We start from the raw sequence: 24,248 nt of genomic DNA on the forward strand, positions 1-24,248 counted from the left end.
CGTACAAGAATGCATTTTGAAATAGCATGTCCAGACACACAGTCCTTATTTCAAATAATGCCATTGGAAGCCATCATGGCTTATTTCGAAGTAGTGCCATTCTGTGTCTTAACAGCGCCTATTTTGAAATAGATGTTCCTTGTGCAGTGAGGTTTATGAAATTCGAAACAACTCACCTGCTATTTCAAATTTCTTTTGAAATTTGTGCATAGCATTGGTGCTAGCAAAATTATTTTGAAGAAATGGCTTATCTTGAAATAACTTTGCTGTGTGGCCATAGCTGAGCTGAAGATAAAACATCTGTGGAGATAGTCACTGTGTGCCCTGTACAGGGTGGTTAAAACTCCCTGCATAGCTTGTTCTCATTCCGTTCTGGAGTGCAGGGTACCCTTCTGTGAAGTGTCATTAGCAGTCTGGTTATAATGCAGCTGAATGGTTGTCGTTCTGGTGAGTGGGTGATAGTACTTAAGAGCGTGCATGCTCATTGATGTCACATCAGACCTAGACATTTGCTTCAGCATTAGAAGTGCATGGCATTACCTTAGCTTTTGCTAAAAAGGCTTTGTTCTTTGTGTCAGGCACATGTGCCCTGAATCTTAGTCTAGTTTGTGCCCTGAAGATTCAGTATATAGGGCATTACAGTTACAGTGTAATGCTTTGTGTGTAAGTCTACAGACAGAGGGGTCTGGCTGAAAATGATCCTTGCTGAGCAGGGGTCTAAAATAGTTGTCTAGGAGCTGTCTTGTTAATCAGAATAATTATGCTAAATAACCTCAGATATTGAGGGCATTGTGTGGCACAAGACTGAAGTACCTTTAAACACTGACGTGTTAGAACCAGATATGCTGTTTGTGTTTAGTACAAACACCAGTGACTTATTTTTTAGGCCGTGGGTTGTCTGCTATGGGCAGGCATTCTCCTGAGGAGACTTGGCTACAGCCTGTGCCATCACCTCCCCACCACCATCCTTAGCACCAGCCAGGGCTGTCTGGAATGTGAGCTGCAAAGGGAGATGATGCAGCCCTCCAAGAGCCCTGCTGCATGCCCCTGGACCCACTAGATAGGGTTAATACGATCTGATGCAGCTTTCTCACAGTACATCTCGATTGTGAGGGAGTGGTTCACTCTTCCTGCTCTTGTAATTCTTGACTGTCTGAGGGTGTCAAGTATGATTTGAATGTAGACTCCAGACTACTAAATTCTGTACTGAAATCACCAACTCATTGTACGTGAACCATTGAAGTCTTGTCTGGTGTAGTGATTTGCCATAATAAACATGTCCTGGACTTGAACAAGTAGATTAAAAGGGAAAGGCTCTTATCCATTTACCAGTGTCGTGGGAGTATCTGTTCATTTTCTCTGCACCCAGGAACTTTGGCCATTTTGTGACATTGTTCACTCCCTCCCTTCCTTTAGTATTAAGCGTTCTCCAATGCTAGTCGGTTGCTGCAATTGTGGTGATAGCTGAGCAGAGGGCAATTTCAGTACATGCAACATGGGAGCCGTTTGCTGCCGGAAGGGAGGAACCTGTGATGAGTGCACAATCTTTTTGCACCTTTGTTTAAAGCATCAAATCTCATAACAGCTTTCCCTCCCCTCACCTCCACACAAAGGTGAATGGCTGTAAGAAATTATTCCTGTGTATGCATGACCCATTCCCTTGGGATGTTAGGAAAATTCTGTGAGGTTTCCTGGTGACTTCTGATGAGGCTTTGGGAGTGGGAGTGGTGTAGTAAGTTACAGCACTTCTGAGTTCCAGATTTAATTTCTGAGTTTGGTCTGTCTCATAGTCAAGTTAGAAATCAGTTTTTACAGAGCACCTGTCACTGGTTTAGATGCAGGGAAAATAGATCATTATGTGGTTATAAGGTTTCTTCCTTGTTACTTCTAAAACCCATGGTATCAAACTAAATGGAGGGCTAATGTTAGGAAGTCCTGTGACTTAATGGCAATTTTCATGTTATAATAATTAGAGCCATAATGTGGCATACAGTGGGAGTTAGGTGTCGCCCTAAAAGTAGCTGCTATTCACTTTGGAAGCACCATTTATGACACAAGTTAAACTTTCATACAACTATAACCAGTGCCTTTTAAAACAAAACAAAAAAAAAGCAAAAAACAAAAACAAAACAAAAACAAAAAAGAGGTGCCAATACTTAGGCAGCTTCCCCCACCCCACCCCCCGTCAGCTAATCCCAGCACAAAAAGAGCACTGACGATAACCATAACCATAGCAATCATATTATACATCTCAGGTTAACCATGTCACACCCCTCTCTTGCTAATTCACTATACAACATTGAAAACAAAGGATGTTTTTTTTTCCCCTGCACATTTTTGTCTGTCTTTGCTCATCGCTCTTGAGAGTTGCATATGTTTGTATCCTGTTTTGAGAATCTGAAATGTGTGGAAAGCCTCTTACATTTTTATGCCTGGTGTAGAACGCACTTAATCCCCCTGACTTGCTGATTCTCTCTTCAATCCCCTGTTGAGATAGAGAGGGGTTGACTACCTTCTCAGTGACATAAATGTGTGTAAAGGAGACTTGATTATTGAAGTCTAGAGCTTTAGACACATTTGCAGCCTCTCTCTGTTAAATAAGGCTTATTCCTTTAAGAGGTTTATTCTGTAATTGGATTTGTTCATTTGAGTTTCGCTAGGATCACATGGTCAGACTCTTTGCTATCAGTGCTGTACTGGACTTCTTAGAAGTTGATGCTTTGGGGTGACATTGCTGCTCTTAAATTAGCGTCTCATTAAGTCTTATTTTTTTTATGCTTAAAGATCATCTGTACCTCAGTCTGCAGCACAAGCTGTCCACCAAGTTTTGGCTACAGTTGCTACAAATCAAGCCAAGCAGGTATCTCTTGATATTTACCTTTTACCTAATAAGCACTATGCCAGATAGATGCATAGTTTCAAGTTTCATGTTTCAACAACTGTTGAATGCGTTGTCTTGCAGTCCCTTTCCACAGTCTCTACCTTGCATTCCTTTCAGACCGCTGCTTAATCAGCAACTCTGACTGGATAGTGCCAGACTTATCTGTATTGTGTCTCTTAACTCTGCTGCTTTCATTTTGCTTTTGAAAATGGCTTACGGGCTGATTGGGGCTGTGGTTTTACAGCATCATCAGGGCTGGATGGTCAGTCTGAAGCAAACAGTGAGGGAGATAATGTTAATGAACATTCTGAGCTCATGTAAAAACAAAAGCGGAGAGAGGGGGCAGGGACTGGGAAAAGGATAATTCTCCGCATCTGGAATTTTCCATGGAACGTTTCCTAGAAAGGAACTCAGTGCTACAACAGCTTAATGGTTGCTCACATCCCAAAACGATGAACATTATTAGTCCTTGTTCAGGAGAGCCTCAGAACTGCAGTAACAGAGGTTTGCTTGGCTAGACTAGAGACTTGTTGGAAGAGTTGAGTGTGAATTCTGTATGCAGTTTTGTAGAGCCATGTGTGGTCTCACAACTGGAATCGGAAGGGTAGTACTGCAGATCAGAACAAGATGTTTTGGCAGTTGCTTTGGCCAGCTTCTTTTAGTTTTAGCTAGATTTAGAACTCCTTTGCTGAAAACCAAATCCACCTCCAAATTGAACAGACTAAAATTTTTTTTTCATTTTACACTCATGGATTGAAATAATATTTATATGAACTGGTGTTTGTATTTTAGGGGTCTCAAAACAGCTCACTTAAGGGACAGTCTTCTGCTGTATCTGCATCCCTACCATGTACTGTCACTACTACAGTTGGTCAAACATCGGTTGGCAACAAAATCTCAGGTCAGTTGTCATTTCTATTGAGATGGAAACAAACATGGGAGAAGGTGGGTCCTTCATAGCTCATTGTCCACAGGAATAGAGAAATCAAGAAGCTGATTCCTGTTCTCTTGATTGGCCTTTCTCTCTTTCAGTTAGAGAGTGTCAAAAGTAAAAAGTACAGAAGATTAAAGGAGACAGGTGTTGAAAACGCAACCCATCCATATGAGTTTTGTCTGAAATTCTCCAGAAAGAAAAAGGAATTTTTGCAAGGCAATCAAGATGAATACCCCTAATATTTGAGTGTTCCCTTTAATTGTGAATGTTAAAAGTCTGTGTACTGGACACTGGTATATTTAAAAAAGTAGGTAAAACAGAAACCTGTTTAGAGCCTGAAAGTGTGGTATATTCAGCTGTATTCTGGGACATTGAGTGTGCTGTTCCATTGTCCAAGTTATATGATTATCTGGCAAGTTGAAGCACTGTAGATTCGCACCCTGACTTGCCATGCAGTATCTTGCTGTGTAGGCAGGGCTTTACATTGTGTGAGTGAGCTTGGTTAGTTTGGAAAAGAGAAGGTTGAGGGGTGACATGAAAGCAGTTTTCAGGTATCTAAAAGGGTGTCATAAGAGGAGGGAGAAAATGTGTTCTTTTTGGCCTCTGAGGGTAGAACAAGAGGCAATGGACTTAAACTGCAGCAAGGGAGGTTTAGGTTGGACATTAGGAAAAAGTTCCCAACTGTCAGGGTGGTCAAACAGTGGAATAAGTTGCCAAGGGAGGTTGTGGAATCTCCATTGCTGGAGGTATTTAAGAACAGGTTAGATAGATGTCTATCAGGGATAGTTTAGACAGTACTTGGTCCTGCCATTCGGGCAGGGGGCTGGACTTGATGGCCTCTCGAGGTCCCTTCCAGTCCTAGTATTCTATGAAGTTCCACAATGACAACCTTGTCCAGAGGTAACAGTAATATTGCCCCTATTAGTTTGAGTTTGTGGATATTAACCATAGTAATCCATGCTAGGCAGTTAGGTTTCCTATTTTAAGGGGTGCTGCAGACCACTTTGCAGTGATCGTATTTCAACCATTGGTATAGCTGATAAGGATACAGACAAGAATGTTTCAGAAACGAATGTTAGTTTCTGCTGTGACCATGGAGTTTGGAATAGCCCATAAATTGCTATACAATGGTTATTTGCTGCCTTCAACGCAAAGCTACATATGAATGGGCTTTGTTACACGTCTCAAGAATGAAGAAGTGATGGATAATGGTCAGGTGGACATTAATCTATTCTGCTCTAGAATGGACCCTGTATCATTTATTAGCCAAATGAAGAGCCTGGCAAACAGCACATAGCACTTTGACCCCTGGATTTGGCAGTTCTGGGTTAGCTATTAGAAAATGAGACACAGCTACTTTCTTGCAAATGGCTTTAAATAGTAGATGAATATACTTCAGCATGAATTAATCACTAATCCATTTGACTGCACCTCTGGTTTTCTGTGACTTCTGAGGTTTTGTGCTTGGATGTGATCAAAGGGACTGTCAAACATGTTCTCCCTCCAGGTTCGGCTGGCTTTTGCATATCAGTTTGGGTGTACTCAAGAGATGTTAAAGAGCCTTGTTTTTCAGTACACAGCTAAATCATGTCTAGAAATTCATGTGAAGAGATGCTTAGAAGAATTATGAAATATGGTATAGAAAAGAGATTCATGGAGTCGGAGGAAGCTATTGCAGAAAGATCCCTACGATGTTACTTGTGTCCTGAATTCCATTCACCATTTTTTGTGTGGTGAAAATTAGATACCAGTAGATTGTTAAAGTGTGTGTACGCTTGCAAAGATTAGGAAGAGAGTGAGCCTTTCTGTGTGGAACAAGACTGCTTTTGAAGTCACACCAAACTAGTATCCTTGTCCACTCTTCTCTTAATTGTTTCCAGTGACTTCTCAATAGCAGCTCTGACTTCTTCATCTGCTTGGTGCCAAGGGGATTCATAATAAGGCTCCATCTTGCTCTTAAGATGGAAAGGCTAAGAGCAATTGAAATTGTAGGGTGTTTTTTGTTTTCTGGGGCGGGAGGCGGTTGGCTGTTTGTTGTGGAGAGAGGTGGATTTAGGTTAATCAAGTAGCAAAGCCTGTAGCCTCTGAAAAGTCGGTATTTGGGAGATCTCTCTCCCTGTGTTAGGGAGATCATTTAGTACTCATCCTTTACCATCATTGACAAGGATATATCTCAAGCTATAGTACCATTCAAGATTGTTCAGTCACATGTAACATGAGACTTTCAAATTAGCACCCCTTTTCCCTCAAAGAAGATGTAAAAGGTAGTGTGGGTGAGAAGATGAGGAATTACAGTGATGCATGCCTTTTTTACTCTAAAGAAAAGAGGAAGTCCAGTGATGTGAGGAGGACTTGATCTTCATGCATGTGTTCAATAGCAGTGCTTGAAATGGGTATGGGTTTTTGTAAAACTTTTCATAAATTTCTGAAATCCATTGCTTTCTTGATACTCATGAAATATTCCCGTTAATCCTATAGATGTAGGTTGCTTCTTAATCAGAGAATAGATCTAATAAAAGTAGTGAGGGAGTGACATTTCACATAACAAAACAACATATAAAAAGAGAACAAGAACCTCTTAAATGTTAGTTAGTTGAAAATGTCAAACATAGAATTTGATAGTACCATCTCTGTATTTGAATACTGGTTGTTATGGTGATGGTTTCAGGAGGGAACACTGTCAAGGATCTCTTGGTAGATTTTGTTTACTCTGTAATTTTTATCTTATGTGAGAATTTGACCATTAATTTTGCTTCTAGTCAAATTCAAATCACTACTTTAATTCCATTAAATAATGGTTCAAATGCTTTACAGTCTCACACTAGTGACACAGATATTTTATGTGTAAGTATCAAACAAATAACACTGTTATGTACTTCCGGAGGATGTGAGGTTAAACTTCTGCAAGACTTTTGTTTTCTGTTGTGTTTCCAGTTTGTGCAATAGGACACAATGTGTTTGCGAACTGCTCTTTTCCTTTCGATTCTGCGCATGGTCCATCAGATTCTTGAGAACTCTATTGGGCTTGGCCTGAAAGATTCTCTCGATAGAGCATGAGACATGTCAGGCCTACCTTGACGTGGGAGGGGAGGAAGGGACCTGAAGGTGAAAAGATGATGCACTCTTTTTGTACATTCTGTCGTCTGCAACTTTTGTTGTTGTAATTCTAGGGCAAGGGACAGCAAAAACAGTCACAGCTGTGATGTCTCCTTCAGTGACTTCAACTCCAGTGGCAGCTGCACCATTTAACAAGACAGTTTCATTCTCTTCTTTGGGGTCTGTTATGAGCCTTTTTATTTTTATGCGTTTTCTAAGTCTGTAGTGCTGCTACAGTAAATATATATTAGTTAAGCTATGTAGCAATGAATAATAGCTACTGTAATTGTAAGAATTTTCTATCGGTATGTGTGTAATTGTAGCTAACGGCGCCATACGAGGCTTGGAAAGGCTGCTATGGTTTGTAGAAGGATTACATAAGCAAAATTTGAAGACCTGTGGGAATTTGCCACAATTTTGTTTTGCTGTGAGCATTCTCCATCAGGAAAGATGGGTGAGGAATACTGTTTGTAGGTTTTGGATGGCTGGTTGACAGCATGGCATTTCAGCCAGGTTGTGGAGAATGGAGGAACTATTAAATCCAAGGGTTTAATTGAGATTGTAAATGTGGTAGTGGCTACAGTGTTTAAAGCACCTACCTGATGGTCAGGCAAACTGAGTTCACTATCTGCCTCCTAAATTTGTAGCTGAGACGACTCAGAGTTGTTCACCGCTCCCTACCTATGCACTTCAAGCAAACGTAGGGTACTCCCCTTTGGACAGGAGCAGAAAAAACAGAATGAGGGATGGTCATTTTTCTGTGAAGAAAACACACAACATGGATCTGTCATCTTCTCTCTGTATCAAACTAGGATAGAGCAGTAAGAGTGGAGCTTGTCCTAGAAGCTAGGACAAGAACATGAGCAAATGAACCTTCAAATCTTCAGCTCAAAGCTGTTGAGAAGGCCTGCATTTTCCATCTGCAGAGGCCAAACTTGAAAGGGAGTGGATCTGGGCTAGCCTTTGACTAGGCGTGTAATTGTTCTTCATTTACTTTTTCTAACCCTGGATATAGAGATGTTCATTACGCAAAGTGGGGTGTACGCACTCATTGACACACACAGGCACTGAAGTTCCCACTTGTAGCTGGAAACCTGGGCAGACAGTCCAGTTTGAACTCAATGACATTAAAAAAGACACAGCAGCATGAATGCCATATTGTGATTTGAAAAGTAATCCACTCGTGAAGATGACTAGAGTCCCAGTGCCATCTGGTGATTTCTGTTACATAAGCAATAACACACAGTGAGGCATGTGTTAAAATGAGATAAGACAACATTATCAGGGTATAACTTCTGTTCTGAAATGTGTCATGGGTGAGGTGAAAAGTGTGTGTATATGTGTATTTAAAATTTCTTTGGCAAAGATAGGTGACATTCTGTGTGCTATGCGTATGAACGTATTCAAGTGACTTTTTTTGAAGCAGGAATAGGCAAGTATTTTAAAACAGAGGTCCAGAAGTCCCCTTTCCAAGTTCTTTTGCAGATTCTGCCACTTTGCCTAGGATTTTAGTTTCTTGCCTCCGGTTATTAGTCTCTATGTTGGGTATAACACATAAGCACTCACACTTTTGTATTCTTCAGAGGACTCACATATTTAATCTTAAAAGTAGAAAGATGAATTTTGTATATAAAAGAGAAAGTCACAACCCCTCACACGTTACAGCCCCTCATCATAGCCTAGAAAGCATCCACTAGAGGCGGTGTCTCTGTGATTTGTGCCAGCAGAGTGTAATGAAACAACACAGGCTTCTGAAGCTGCAGCTGTCGCAGAGACTCACGGTGAAGTGGCCAGAATGTGGAAATTCCTGCCGGCTTTCAGGTTCCCCAAAGGATTGCAGACCTAATTTAGTGGCTTTATTATTCTGTATTCAACTCATATGGTTCAAGAAACACTTCTGAAAGTATGTTTTTTAAAATGAGTTGTGGAAAATTAATCATTTAATGTACATAGTGTTTTGGATGGCTTTCTGCTTCATAAGTGATAGTAAAGAGTATGTAATTATCCCATAGTCACTATACATAACCACTTGGCTTTAAAGCTAACACTTGATTTTGACAGAACAAACCAGCAGTCCTGTACCACTTCAAAGATTAACAAAATAATGTATTAGGTGATGAGCTTTTGTGGGGCATACCTGCTTCTTCAGACTATTTCCAGAGCTGACGAAGTGGGCCTGCCCGATGAAAACTCATCACCTAATACCCTATTTTGTTAGTCTTTCAAGTGGTACCAGACTGCCTTTTTATTTTGTGACGATACAGACTAACACGATGACCGGTCTGTGAATTAATTTTGAATAAATCCATGGTACTTCTGTAGCTGCCATTATTATCTGCCAGATCCATATTGTGGTAAGTCAGTTTATTGTATGGAGCTTTTCCCAAGAAGGCTTGGAAAAGAGGTGCAAAAACAGCAGAGGAGAAAGGCCATTGGATGATGAAGTGGTCAGGAGGGTCTTGAACTGAACTGACCTCTTTGTCTGTAACTTTCTAAGAGCTTTATCACAGATATGGAAACAAATACAAGCCATTCTCTCTGAATGTATCAGTTGCTGTGTAGAACCACTTCCAGGCGTAAGAGGGTTGCAAGTAGGAAGCAGGGGTACGTACACATACTCTAATTTAGTACATACCTGGCCATGTCTACACTATCCCGAAATTTCAGAATGGCCATGCAAACTTCGAAATTGCCGTGGCTCGCTGCTGTATGGCTTGTCCACACGGGGCTCCTTTTCAAAAGGGCCCCACCAACTTCGAACTCCCCTTATTCCTAACAGCAGATAGGAGCAATTTCAAAGTGCTGCAGCTGCCTGCATTCTAATGAGGCGCTGAATGTGTGTTTCAGCGCTTCATTAGTAAACTTCAAAATGGCTATTTGCTTGGCCATTTTGAAGTTTTGGTATAGTATTGTGCTGGGAATCTGAGTTTCACTGGCTATATTAGTCACAAGGAAGGAAGTATGAACACTGTGAACTAAATGTAGTCTTTCCCTCTCTCTTTTTGGTCCTAGGACGGGGTTTAATTTTGGTGCAGCCACGTCCACTGCAACACCACCAACCGGCCTTGGTGCCTCACAAGGTAAATTGTGTGAAGTAACATCTTTTCTGTTTCCCCAGTCGATGAATACTTTTGCCTTTTTCTTGCATACAGTTCTTATGTTTTTGGGTTAAAATGGCAGTAGCTGCAATAATATTGTGTTTTGTACCCCTGTGCTGGATTTAACCATGTAATGTGCAGGAATCCAGGCCACCTGCCTTTCAGCAAAGAGTAAGCAAAATATATGTTCCCAACAACATCTAGTGAAGTATTAGCACATGAAGAGGGCAGTATCTGAAATTATTTCCTCTTCTGTCTTTAATCTGCATGCTTTAAAATGGCATAGGTGTAGTGGGCTGGCTGCCTAGTGCCATCAGCCTTAAATCAAGCAGGTACATGGTGAGTGAGGGGGAGGATTTGGAATGGTTTATAGCCTCCTCATGCGCCTCAAGCTCATGGAAAAACAGACAGTCTGCCTTTGCCATTTAATCTTTTGGTTTATGGGTAGATTACGTTTACCAATAGCTACAGATTGTACCTCCCTTGTCCAGTGCCCTTGGAACGTGAGGAGCCTCGAATGAGGGGTTTGCCAGACCAGGGGCAGTCAGGTCTCCTGGCTGCCCAGGGAGCGGGCCGCCAGCCTTCTGGCCGGCTTTTCTTTCTGGACACCACCAGCTCCCTACCTCCAGGCTGTCTGAGGGGCTCCACTCCGGCTCCCGGCCACTAGGCTGCCAGCCAGGGCTCCCCCTGGGACTCCCAGCCTCAGGGCTGTCAGCAGGACTCTGCCCCAGCCAGGCTCCCTGACCAGTCAGCCTGCCATGGGGCTGCCAAGCTCCCCTGCCTTGCTGGGCTCCTTGCTGCCATGGGGCTGCTACCAGGGTCCTTGCCTCAGCCAAGCTCCCCAGCTAACTCCCCAGCATTAGAACTGCTAGAAAGGTCATGTCTCAGATGGGCTCCCTGCCACTGCAGGATTCCCCCCTTCCTGTCTGGGCTCCTAGCTACTGCGAGGATGCCAGCTGGGTCCATGCCCTAGCCGGGCTCCCCAGCTGTCTCCTGTTTGTAGGGCTCCTGGCAGGGCTTCCCGCAGTGGGGCTCCTGGACCTGGCTCCTCACCCTGGGGCTCCACAGAGGACGCCGCCAGCAGGCCTCCTTGCCACCAGCAGGGAGCCACTGCATCCATGCTGCTGGAGCTCTTTCTCCAAGCACTCTCTGGTCCAGCAACATCTGTGCTCCTGCCAGACCAGAGATGTTGTCTAACAAAAGAATTTCATCCTGTACCTAGAGGAGAGAACGCCCTGCTGTCTGTGTGCAAATAGTTCATCTTTTGCAAGGGAGAACCAATTTCATTTCATCTTCAACTTTCAGATCAGGGTCTTCGGAATTTGGGTAAATGGAGATTGGAAGGGTCATTGGGCGTAATGAACTACTTGTAGTGCTTTGCAGTTCACTGGGCTCATTTCAGTTCATCATACCACTCTCCCTGGGTCAGCAAGGGTACCCTGGTCTTGATTAGCTCTTTACAGGAGAGATGGGAGTTGACCGAAGAGAACTGGTACAGACCTTAAAGCTTCATGAAGAAATAATTCATATTAATTTTGTCTCTGTTGCCAGCATATATTAACCTGTATCACCTTGACTTTTTAATTGATCTATGGGTCAATAAGGACAGAAAAGACATATCTGAGCTTCTCAGTCTTGCTCCCTTTATTGCCCCGTAGGCACTTGGTTTTATTTTATTGCCTGATCCCAGGTCAAGTATCTTGCACTGTCTAAATATTGCAAAACTAATACATAATTTAAGCATGTTGTTCCATATGTGCACGCCCAAAGAAAACATTTACAGTCATGGCATAGGAACGTGTTGAGTATACAGTAGTACAATAGTGTCTCAACATTCGCAAAGGTTCTGTGTTCAGAACTTTTGCTAATTTTGATTTCCACAAATATGGGGGGTGCTCAGAGTCCTGGGAAAGTGACGGCTGCCGTGCTCCCAGGCCCGGAGCCCCAGGGAAGCAGTGGCCTCAAGCAGCCACTCAAATTATTGAATTCGCGAACATTAAGTTCACAAATGTGGGGACCTTACAGAATTAAAATTTTCTAAAACGCACATTCCGATAAATATATATTGAATAAATGAAATTACATTTGGGAGCTTTTCTTCAGCATTTCAAAGTTTAAAATAAACTAGATAGAAGTGATGGTTGCTGTCTACATAGCTAGGATTTCTGTAAAAAGACTTAATTCTGTAGAAAGCTTTGCAACTTTCAGGAAAGCAGCTTTGTGACCCAACTTCAGCAGAGAGCCACTGCCTTTATACTACCAGTTCTTCACTGCATGGTAAAACGTTTTGCTGAATTTAGGTACATGAAACATGTAAAAAGTGGTGATAACTGCAAAGATATGCTGGAGTAAAGTTTTTAGGTGAATAATTATAACTGTTGAAAAATGAAGGAACTAAGAGCATATAAATACCTGTAAGCTATGTATAATGAACTGAGAGCTAGATATAGCCCTTGATAACCTCATGAAAGCAGGACCTGAGAAAGTGGCAGGGATAATTAATCATCTGATAGTCAGTAGACCGTGAAGGCTTTGAGCTAGGAGTGTTTTCTTCATACCTGTTTGTAAAGCACTCAGCATTTTGGTACTGTACAGATGATAAATGAGCATTTCAACCTGGAACTCATTTTAATTTCCTTTGTCTTCATAGCAGTGACAACCCCTGTTAAAGATTCAAGTCAGCCTGATGCCGTTTCTCTTGGTGGGGGTACTAAATTTGGAACAATTCCCGAGAACTCATTTACCTTTGGGTCCATCAAGCCAGCCAACATTTCAGGAGTCCCTATGGCGAGTAGCTCTTCTATAGATGACTCCCAGACAAACAGCAAACCTACTCTAACTACCACTTCTGCTCCCTCCACAACCTCTGGCAAGCTAGAAGCTCTTCCATCAAAGCCAGGAGATCATTTATTTCAGAGTAATGTGGCTGGGGAAACTCTTGGAAGCTTCTCTGGACTAAGGGTTGGTCAAGCAGATGATAACCCAAAAATCAGTGTTAAAGCTCCATCTACCAACATAGCCGGTGGGCAGCCAACTAAAACATCCGCAGTGCCTTCTGGATATGCCTTTAGCAGCCCTCTTCAGTTAGGGAAACCCGTGGAAGCGTCTTCAACATCAGTCATGGCCACCAGCACAGCACCCGCATCTCTCAGCACAAATACCACAGGCATATTTGGCAATGTCCAGTTAACCAGCACAGGATCTTCTGGAGTATTTAGTCTTGGAGGATCTTCAGGTGGCAACAAGCCTGCTTTTTCATTTGGCATTCCACAGGCAAACAGTATCGCAATACCCACTTCTGTACCTGCAACCATCCCCACTTCAGCATCCCTGTCATTTGGCAGTCTTTTGAGTTCAGCGCCAAACGCTGTCTCTCCAGCAGCTTCTAGCACCAGTGCCGGGGATGTCAAGCCACCACCTTTGTCTGAAAAGCCATCTGAAGGTGAAGCACTGACAACTGTGTCTGCACTTCTGACTTCTCAGTCCCAGACACCCCAACCACAGTCACAATCATCTGAATCTATTAAAGATGAAAACACTTTATCTCAATCTATAGCAGGAAACGCAGATGTAACAGGTCTTAGCACCTCCTTGACTCTTTCCACGGATACAGCCTCTGCAGCTACCTGTGTTAGTGAGCCTAAGGCAGAGGCAGTTCCTCCGGTGTCTACTTCTGCCCCACTGGAACAGAAGCTTTCAGTGACCACAGCCACAGCAAATGTCATTGCCCCTTCTGCAGAAACAACAAGCACATTGGCTGCCACTGCAGACATCGGTACATCTATCCAAAGCCCCGCTGCAAGTACTTCTGTGTTTGCGGCTGTTTCTTCAAGTTCCTCTATGTTCTCTCAGCCTCCAAATTCCAGCTCTTCTGCTTCAGCCTTTAGTCAACCAGCTGGTGACACAAACACCACCCCTTCCACTCCTGTTTTTGGTCACCTAACAGCAGCTACCACAGCATCTTCCCCATTTGGTCAGCACTCTGGCAGCACAGTCTCCAGCACTGCAGCTACTACACAGGTAGCTGGCTCAGGATTCAGCACATCTGCCTTTGGCACGGCAGCTGCAGGTGGCTTTGCTCAGCCAGCCTTTGGGCAAGCACCAGCCTTTGGACAGCCAGCAAGCACTTCTTCAAGTAGTTTTACCTTCACTCAAACTGGGTTTGGGACAGTACCTGTTTTTGGCCAGACATCCACTGCAGCTTCCAGCGGTGGAAGTGTCTTTGGATCACCATCTAGCACCAACAGTCCCAGTTCCTTTTCTTTCAGCCAGCCACCTGCCAGCACTGGTGGGGGACTATTTGGCCAAAGCAGTGCGCCAGTTTTTGGGCAGACTGCTGGCTTTGGGCAGAGTGGATCACTGTTTGGTAACAACGCTGCTGCCACCACCTCTACGTCATCTGCTGGATTCAGTTTCTGTCAAGCTTCAGGTAAGAGCAAGTCGCTGATGGTGGGATAATCTAGTTAAAACCTGGCTGTCAGTCTCAGGTAATTTAAGCTGTATTTCATAGGGAAAACTAGGACTAATTGCGATGGCTTCTGCTGCAAGGGGACATAGCAAATCCAATGCGGTGTGCGAGACCTGCGGTTGGAAACTAAACATTCTGCCTTGATACTTATTGCTTTGATAGAGGCTTTCTTTGAAGAAAAGTGTTCCAGGTTAGGTTTCCTTTCCATACTGTGACTCAACATGATTCTGAGCAATGTGTTGTACTACTCATGAGCTGTGTCTACACGTGCGCGCTACTTCGAAGTAGCGGCACTAACTTCGAAATAGCGCCCGTTGCGGCTACACGCGTCGGGCGCTATTTCGAAGTTAACTTCGACGTTAGGCAGCGAGACGTCGAAGTCGCTAACCTCATGAGGGGATCGGAATAGCGCCCTACTTCGACGTTCAACATCGAAGTAGGGACCGTGTAGACGATCCGCGTCCCGCAACATCGAAATTGTGGGGTCCTCCATGGCAGCCATCAGCTGGGGGGTTGAGAGACGCTGCCTCTCCAGCCTGTGCGGGGCTCTATGGTCACCGTGTGCAGCAGCCCTTAGCCCAGGGCTTCTGGCTGCTGCTGCTGCAGCGGGGGATTCATGCTGCGTGCACAGGGTCTGCAACTCGTTGTCGGCTCTGTGTATCTTGTGCTGTTTAGTGCAAGTGTGTCTGGGAGGGGCCCTTTAAGGGAGCGGCTGGCTGTTGAGTCCGCCCTGTGACCCTGTCTGCAGCTGTGCCTGGCACCCTTATTTCGATGTGTGCTACTGTGGCGTGTAGACGTTCCCTCGCTGCGCCTATTTCGATGTCGTGCTGCGCAACGTCGATGTTGAACATCGACGTTGCCAGCCCGGGAGGACGTGTAGACGTTATTCATCGAAATAGCCTATTTCGATGTCGCCACATCGAAATAGGCTACTTCGATGTAGGCTTCACGTGTAGACGTAGCCATGGAGTGACAATTCAGGTATTTTGGATTCAGTGTAGTCTCAAATTACAAAGAATTAAATAGCTATTTAATGCCCCAGAGTATTACTTCAAACGGAGAGGACTAAGGTAACCCTGTAACAGTGAGGAAATTAATACAGCTGAAGAACCCTCTTCAGTGAACCTCATTGCATAACACGCAGTCAGAATGTATAGATGGAAAGTTTAGATTAGGCATTAGGAAAAATTCCCTGTCAGGGTGGTTAAGTACTGGAATAAATTGCCTGGGGTGGCTGTAGAATCTCTGTCATTGGAGATATTTAAGAAGGGATTAGATAAATATCAGGGATTATATAGATAGTGATCTGTCCTGCTGTGAGGGCAGGGGACTGGACTGGATGACCTCTTGAGGTCCCTTTTCAGTTCTAGTGTTCTATGATTCTATGCACTGTTCTATCGGGGTCTAAGGGCCTAAACCAGGTACCTTTAGCCACACCAAAGCAGTGGGTTAATTAGGAATGAGTCACCTAACTAAAGCAACGTCTACACTTACCAGGAATGTCGATGGCTGCTACGCAATTTTAGGTATGCCAATTGCATACCTAAAATTGATTTTGCAGCTGTCGACATGGGTCCCTGTCTTCACTGCAGAATGTTGACAAGAGCATTCCTCCCGTCTACATTCTTTAATCCTTGCGGCTCGCAGAGTTCTGGGTTCGACATTGATCCCAGAACATACCATTTCATGAATGCGTGAAACGGCGCCCCAGAAGATAGAACCTAAGTGTTCTATCTCCTGCAGCTAGTGTAGACCTAGCCTCAGTATGCCTTTTCTATAAGAATTGTCTTGCAAATAAACCAGGGAAGAAATGTGGGTTCAGAGTTCCTCCCTGTGCAGATAAATTGAATGTTTACACAGGCCAGAACCTGGTTTGCCAATCTTTCTTTTGTTATCTATGTTACTAAAAGAAATTGCTTTTCTGTGCAGGCAGGGTTATAGCCTTCTGAGAGCTTGGAATGAAAGGTGCTTAGTGCAGAGTAATATTAGATAAAAAGCATTGCCAATAAAACTAATTTAGGCTAATTTGATTATAACAGATGGAAATGTAAAAGACCAGCCTCTTGCATTAACTATAGTGATAAAACATACTTAAGTCTGGGGGAAGAGAACTCCTGCTAAATGAAGGTGCTTCTAATTGTAGAAACTGCGAATTGTATTACAAAGTGTGTATTTATGTGAGCTGGGCACTGGAGTTGGGAGTTCTTTTTAAATCAAAACATTTCATTATCTTTAACTGGAATCCTTAGGTAACAAAGCTCAGATGGATGCTCTCTGCGTGAGGGAAGTAAACATCTTACAGTGTTTGTTCATAGATGGGAGCATTACAATGACATTAACAAAATTCCAATCGGAAATTCAGTATTGTTAGCAACAGCCCAAACTCTAAAACAAATTTTTTTTTTTTGTTTGTTTTAAAAGGCGAGGAAGAGGGCAAATGATTTGTAAACAGTACTTATTCTTGTGTCTTATATCAACTCCAGTTCCATGGTGATAACCTTTATAGCATTATGAAATTAAACCTGAAGTATCACTTGGATCTTAAATTGTGTGGCTCTTTTTACTGGAGCCTCTGTGTTACTCTCTTCTGAAGTACTAAATGGTGTCTGGTTCTGTAGCATTATGCTAAGTTGAATTAAATCAGTGCATCCTTTCCCTTTCTCCTTTGACCAGGGTTTGGTTCCAGCAACACAGGTTCCGTGTTTGGACAGGCTGCCAACACCGGGGGCACTGTCTTTGGCCAGGTAACTACACAATGTGGTGTCTTAGTGTATAGGTGCAAACAGACTGGTCCACAGTACCTTGTTTGTATCAAGCAAAACAGAACCTGTTTTACAGCCAAGAAGTAAAAAAAATATCCAAGGCTGCATCAGTAATGCTTGATTATTTAGGGATGCCTCTGCACCTCTGGCAGCATGCATAGCCGCTTGTTTGGTTGTCTGCTCCAGATGCTTCTGTCCTGCACAGAATGGTGTGAACACATGTCACTACACATACTATGGACTTGTGCACCTGCTCCAGGGAAGGCAGTGTGCTGCGTATGGAATTGTTGCCCCAGTGTGAGAGTTGGCCAGCCCTGCCGTGCTTGCAGGGAGTGCACAATGTCTCACAGCCACATGGTGGATGTGATGCGCCATTGCAGCTTGCCCTGGTGTGACCAGCCTAGTACAAGTTCCAGCTGTGCAATTCTCCAGTGTAACTAAAGCTTGAGAGAGAGAGAGTTCAGCAGATAATTTTGTTCAGCCTTAGGAGAGCTACTTGTTCGCTCTTATCCCTCTTATATTACTATTGTGAATAGAAGTAGGCCAATTAAAATCAACTGCATATATGTACTTTTTTTTTTTTAAAGTGACCTATAATGCTTTCCTGCTTTGTGCTGTTTGTTGTTTCAGCAATCATCCACTTCCAGTGGGGGCTTGTTTGGGCCTGGAAGTGGTGGAAGAAGTGGAGGTTTCTTCAGTGGTCTTGGGGGGAAGCCAAGCCAGGATGCCGCCAATAAAAACCCCTTCAGTTCTGCCACGGGAGGATTTGGGTCTGCAGCTTCCCAGAGTAAGTAAAAGAAATGAGTATAAAATGTACTGAGCTCCCATCTTGTTTTTATAATGGTAGTTTTGTCCTTGGGTAATTTCCATGATAGCAGAAAGGGCCTAATAAGCACCAGAGGGAAGTTGTGGAAGGAGGGGGCGAGAACGGTGTATCTTTCCCATAATCTACTTCACAGGTTTGTGCAAAATGAACAGGGAAGTATTTCAAATAGGCAGCCATGTGCACAGGGGAGAAGCACGAAGGCGATAAGCATATTTTGTAGGGATTTTTCAGTACCAAAGTATAATTTTTAAAAAAAATTCAGTGCTGTAAATTCTTACCGGTGAACTTCTGGTTTTAAGCTGGGTGTTAAAATCTTGTTTGTTTCTCCTCTTTGGTGTTTTTCACTTAAGGCAGAGTCCCAGAGCTACCATTCTCTTCTCCTGTGATTTTGATTTCTTGCAATCGTTTGTTGATCTGTCATTTTGTAGCTTGGAGACTATGCAAAAAATCATTTTAAAATATTTATTCTTACTGATGATAGTAGAGGAGCAAGGAACCTGCCTTTGTCAGGAAGTCTTTCTTATACCAATGTGTGACAAAAGGATATTTATGAGCCAAGCAGAAGTACCTTAGTTAAATACAACAGATGTACTCGACGTATGAATCCACTTACTATTCCAATCCCAGGCAATGCTGAACAAACATCCTGTCCCTCTTAATCCATGGACAACAGCAATGCTGGTAATTTTACTTTCAAATCTGGGAATGGGTAACCATGCATGGAAAACAACATGACCTCAAAAGACTCTCAAGTTCCTTCTGTGTAGGAAACTAGCATCTCCATTGTTGGGTCAAAAGGCTGGATCTCTTTTTAGAACAAAAAAGGACACAGATGTGCATACCTTCAGGTGCTTCAAACAATTCATAAGCATTTCCAGCACCAATATAATTGCACTCTTTACTAACACTTATGAAGGAGGAAACCATCCAGAACATTGTATACGTTAAAAGTTTATTTTCCACAACTCATTTAAAAAAACATTTCAAAGCTAGTATAGATGGATCATGTAATCCTTGTGCTTTCACCCAGCAGGGTTTTGTTTTTGTTTTTTTTTTAATTTAGAGAGAAATGATGTTCAGATGTTATATATGGCAAGAGAGAGAGAGTTTAGTGTCTGAGTAACAGTGAAAAAGGAAACTTGGAAATGGGATTGGATGTGAGGCGTGACGTGTGGAGGTTTAGCTGGCTTGTTGACTATAGTCTAAGCTACATCAAGCCTTCTGACATGCATGCATACATACATGAATCTCCAAATGCCCCCCTCTTTGTCTGTTGTAGTATTGAGTTCAGCATAGATGGATTTTTCAGTACAAGTCAGGAGAAGGTCCTTAAGAGACAAGTAGACATGTCCTTCTACATAGCTCTTACTTGCATAAGCCTGTACTGCAGACTCCATTTAATCATCTGCGTTTTAATAGTCCATTGAATTGGAGCTGTTTACCATACAGGCTTGCAAATGTTTTCAGGGACAGAACCATCTTTTTGTAGAACTTTCCTAGTCCAGCACCATCAGTAACTGACTGATGCTGAATGAGAGATTTTGCCAAACCACCAGTCTTGTCTAGCAGGATTACCTACACTTCCACTGCCTACTGGACTTTCAGAAGACATTTAGGAGTAAATTATAGGTAAATAACAGCACAGAACACTGAGAGCCAGGACTGGTGGCTGTAAACAAACTTTATGAGATGACAGGAAACTTGACTATACCCATGTTATGTGGTTGGCTGGCTAACTGAAATCATGCTGGATTACAAATGTTGTCAGATGCTTGAGTGCCGCACTAGAGAGGGTCAATCTGTGCTGCTAGGAAAGGTAGCACAAAAAAAAAGTCATGCACCAGCTTATCAATATTGGAGATAACTGTAGCAACATTTGACTTATTATTAGTGAAGAAGGAGACAATGAAGGGGCTTCTAGTGCAGTGTGTTGGAAAAGTGATTACAACAAGCTCAGTTTCTTTCTCTAGACTGCCATTTTGGAAGTAATATTCATTATGTGCTTTTTGGGAAAGTGATTGGTTTTTGTCTCCCATGAGCTTCATGAGTGGCCTTTGTGTCTCTAGATACCTCTAGCTTATTTGGAAACAATGGGGCCAAGACCTTTCGATTTGGCAGCTCATCTTATGGCGAGCAGAAACCTACAGGCACTTTCAGTTCTGGAGGCGGGACCGTGGCCGCTCAAGGCTTTGGGTTCTCTAGTCCTACCAAAGCAGGTATTGTATTAACACACCCACTATAAACACCCACACTTACTTGAAATATATTGAGGATGGTGTTTTAGTGGTTGGAGGGCCACGCTTCATACCCAGTTTATGGAAGATTGTATGCATAAGTATTGCCACCATATGGTACCATCAGTCTCCTTCAAAAAACATGTCCCAGCAAGTGGGAATTCAGATGTTATATTAACAACTTTATGATTTAGAACCTGAACTGCAGGAAAAAAAATGAGTCGACTTCATCTCCGTAGGGTTCATTGCAGAAACTCCCATTCTGTTTGCAGGGAAGTGAGCTGTGTCAGTGCCAGCTCACTGACACTGGGACTCTCGATGTGCTTTATGGAATATAGTTTGTACTGGATGTATTTTCCCATTGATGCATCCTCCCAGATTTTCTTCTTAGGTAATCCTTTGTCTTCATCTCCTCATGGTCTTGTACATACCAGAGTCATTGATGAGCCTTTCCCCAGAATGTCCAAGTCAGGAAAGCTTCAGATCTACTTTTTTTTAAAATCAGTCTGACTTGGCTGTCACACGTGATGCTTTCTCTTCTGCAATTAGCCTGTAGTGAACATGGAAATGCAAGATCACTCCTACCGTTCTGTTGACTATTACGTTCTTGCAGAATAGCATTGGAAATGTTGCCGCCTCCTCTTTCCTATTCCTTAGTCATTTGCACACTGAATACAATGGAATAGATGGTGATTGTGATACAAACAGAGTCCTGCATAGAAACAAATGTCTGTGCGCCAATATGGGTATCCACAAATCGACATCGGTATCTGCTGATTCGCAGGACTCTACTCCCGAGAGACACTGGCCAATGGAAAGCAGATTAGTTCCATGGAGCCCCAGAGCCCATGCCAGCAGCTCCTCCCAGCCATGTGCCTGGACCACCCTGTGCCCACCTGCAACTCACGTCTGGTACGGAACAGATCTGCTGAGGGTGGGGGTCATTGTAGCCTCATGGCCATGAGGAGCTGCCAGCTCAGGGCACCGGTTCCTGGGTATGACAGCACCACACTCCTCGCCATTGACCAGTGTCTCATGGAGGTCGAGCCTTATGGATCAGTGGAAATGGATGTCTATCTGCATCCGTGGGTAGACATTTGTACCCATGCAGGACTCTAGATATGAGGGCCATTTCAACCAGAAAAGATGTTTGCCATGATAATTACCAACAAAAAATAGAAATCCAATGAGTTAGACAAAGCGAGGGTTCTTTCCTCTAACCTTAGAATACTTTTCAGTTGGCACCCTTGCAACTTGGACTTTCCTTGGAAGCATCATCCTGGGAAGAAGGCTGTACAAAGACTGACACCATAAGAGTTCAGAGAATGATGCTCCAAAGTGCCCCTTGCAGAAGTGGTGCTTCAGGGAATAGAATTTTAACATGGCAATCATTACGCCGCTGGTGGCTTTGCTTCTGGATAAGTGAAGTGGCTGATACTGTCAGCTGATGCTATTAGCCACACTAACAATGTCTTGTGTGTCTCCTAAATACTCCTTCCAGTATGATAGTGAAGCAGCCATTCTGCCTGTCAAGCCATATTTCATCTTGGATATTGGAGATAAGTGTTTTCAGTGAACCAGTCTCACAGCTCCTTCCCTATGGAAGGAAAGGATATAGCTGTCTAACTCAAGTTTCAAAATCCAGTCTTGAGATGGTATTTTCTGACAGGTTGTTTCAGAAGGCTATGTATTGATGTGAAACCTCCTGGAAGCCCTTTTTCTGTCCAACTTTAGGTGTTGGACACCATAAAGATATTCTGTAATTTCTTTTCCTATTTAGTGCAGGATGAAAAAGGGATATGATTTGATAGTGACCTATCTTTTTTTCCTGGTTTGCAGTCTATATATTGCATTGCCTTCTCATTTTTATGTTCATTAGCATAGTGTACAAGAGAATCCACTCCAGAACTGTGCTCCAAGGAATTAGGTAAAGACCTGTGTCTCTAGCAAGAAAATGTAACTGGATATTGAATCGATGTTTCAATAATTCAGTCCTAGCTTTTATTTTTTCCAGACCTTTGTATTTGCAAGTATACAATATCCATTACCTTGGCGTGGCCTGGAATTTCACCCAGGGTATTAAAATGCATGGTGTTATCCCAAACCTCAGCCGTAATCAAACACACCAGGTGCCCTTTGAAATCCACATAGTCAGTTCTAAACAGGCAGGCAGCATCAGAGTGAATGTAGCTTTAAAAAAAAATCCTAGTAAGAGGTTTTTGTTAGATTGTATGGAGAAAGGAGGTTAAGACGCTGAATGGGAACTTGAAACCCAGTTCAATTCATGGATCTGCCACAGATTTCCTGCATGACCATGAACAGGGCTCTTAATCCCAGTGATTTAGTTCCCCATCTTTAATTGAATTTTAACAAAATATTCTTACCTCATCAGTCCTTTAATGATAAATTTACTGTTTTGAGATGCCCAGATGCTATGGTAGGGTATAGGAACATAGGCAGAATAGAGTAAATCTTACCCATGACATAGAGATTCCTTCCGTGACTTTAAGGAGGTCTGTGCAGCACAACAATGCTCCTGACTCACTAGGTTTATAAGCTATCTTTCATATCAGATACATAGCTGTGGTAAAATATCTCCTGTTGCATTTTGGCAGGGATGATATTAGTGAAACCATCCTTAGCAGAGAGTTTTTCTTCCTGTTTTTTTGCACAGAAGTTCCTTCACAGCTTAGTATCTTATCTAATTCACAGTGAGTAGGTTTGTAAAACTGCATGCAGAAGCTAAGCTCTTCCCTTCTACAGAAGGGGGACATGAGATCATTGATAAAGGATGCATGAGCATTGTTTAAATAAATGAAAAGCATCAGTCTATAATTTATTGCCACATGTATTTTTAACTGCCAGCGTAAGCCAGTTGATGTGAATGCTGGCTGACTTGCAGTTTAAGCATCTACTTTATTTCAAAAGTAGACTTTTGATTCCTTCACACACAATCGAAGTATGAGTATATGCTAGTGGGCTTTGACTGCTCCGTGTGTGTGTGTGTGTGTGTGTACATACAATCTCCATATGTATATGTACAGAACTCTTAAACTGAAGATTATCCTCAGTAAAATACAATCTGGCGATCTAGTTGTCTGCTTGAGTAATTCAAACTGCGCTTGCCCATTGGATAGTCTCTTTGGGCTGACTTTGGAACATGTTCATGAGCTTTCTACCACACCTTTTGTAATAAAATGTGCTGCACTGTGGAAAGTTTGTTGTAGCAGTAAGTTCTATAGATAAATCTGTGGTCGTATACAAGAACGTCAGCCCCCCCAGTCTAGAATCTGTCATCTTGGAAATCTAACTTTGTTTTTTTTCTTTTGTTTTCTCTTTGTTATTGTTTACTTCATGTTCTTGTCCCTTTTTTGCCTCTGTTTTGCTCAGGTGGCTTCGGTGCTGCTCCAGTGTTTGGCAGCCCTCCCACTTTTGGGGGGTCCCCTGGGTTCGGAGGGGTGCCAGCATTCGGTTCAGCCCCAGCCTTTACAAGCCCTCTGGGCTCGACGGGAGGCAAAGTGTTCGGCGAGGGTACAGCTGCAGCCAGCGCCGGAGGATTTGGGTAAGCTAATGTGGGTCTAGGGACTGGGAAATCAGTGTTCTTTCTTGGGGCAAAACTCTTCTGCTTCATTCTATAGCCAGCAGATTGTGCAAGTAAAGAAGGGTCTAGGAGTCTGGGGTTGATAGCTGAGCAATGGGGCTACTCATTAGGAAAACAGCAAAAAAACAGTAGTTTGTGAACATGCTGGCCCCAAGCAGGTTCTCATTTTAATTTAGGAACTGTCAAGTTGACTCCTAGAATATAGAAGTGGGAAAGTCCTAGCCCAGGGGTCTGCAACTGAAATAGTGAGGAGCCATTTTTTCGAATGTAGTTACAAAATTAATACTTCAGGAGCCACAATGCATGCGAATACGAGACAGTCCTTAAACAATGTCAAACCATACTTTT

The 24,248-nt window shown here is 43.0% G+C and overlaps 1 protein-coding gene across 2 annotated transcripts in view; it reads left to right on the forward strand.

Moving 5' to 3' along the window:
- The window catches only part of NUP214 (nucleoporin 214), a 74,669-nt gene that overhangs the window by 43,493 nt on the left and 6,928 nt on the right, over positions 1-24,248 (forward strand). Inside the window, exons 25-33 of one of the 2 annotated variants that reach the window (XM_075015497.1) lie at positions 2,785-2,860; positions 3,674-3,782; positions 6,986-7,091; positions 9,924-9,991; positions 12,660-14,438; positions 17,151-17,221; positions 17,870-18,026; positions 20,132-20,281; positions 23,690-23,861. In XM_075015497.1, coding sequence (XP_074871598.1) covers positions 2,785-2,860; positions 3,674-3,782; positions 6,986-7,091; positions 9,924-9,991; positions 12,660-14,438; positions 17,151-17,221; positions 17,870-18,026; positions 20,132-20,281; positions 23,690-23,861 — 2,688 coding nt within the window. The remainder of the gene's footprint in view (positions 1-2,784; positions 2,861-3,673; positions 3,783-6,985; positions 7,092-9,923; positions 9,992-12,659; positions 14,439-17,150; positions 17,222-17,869; positions 18,027-20,131; positions 20,282-23,689; positions 23,862-24,248) is intronic. The other variant, XM_075015498.1, reaches the window with a different exon arrangement.

The sequence above is a fragment of the Carettochelys insculpta genome, chromosome 21, assembly GCF_033958435.1.
Source record: "Carettochelys insculpta isolate YL-2023 chromosome 21, ASM3395843v1, whole genome shotgun sequence".
NCBI lineage: Eukaryota > Metazoa > Chordata > Testudines > Carettochelyidae > Carettochelys > Carettochelys insculpta.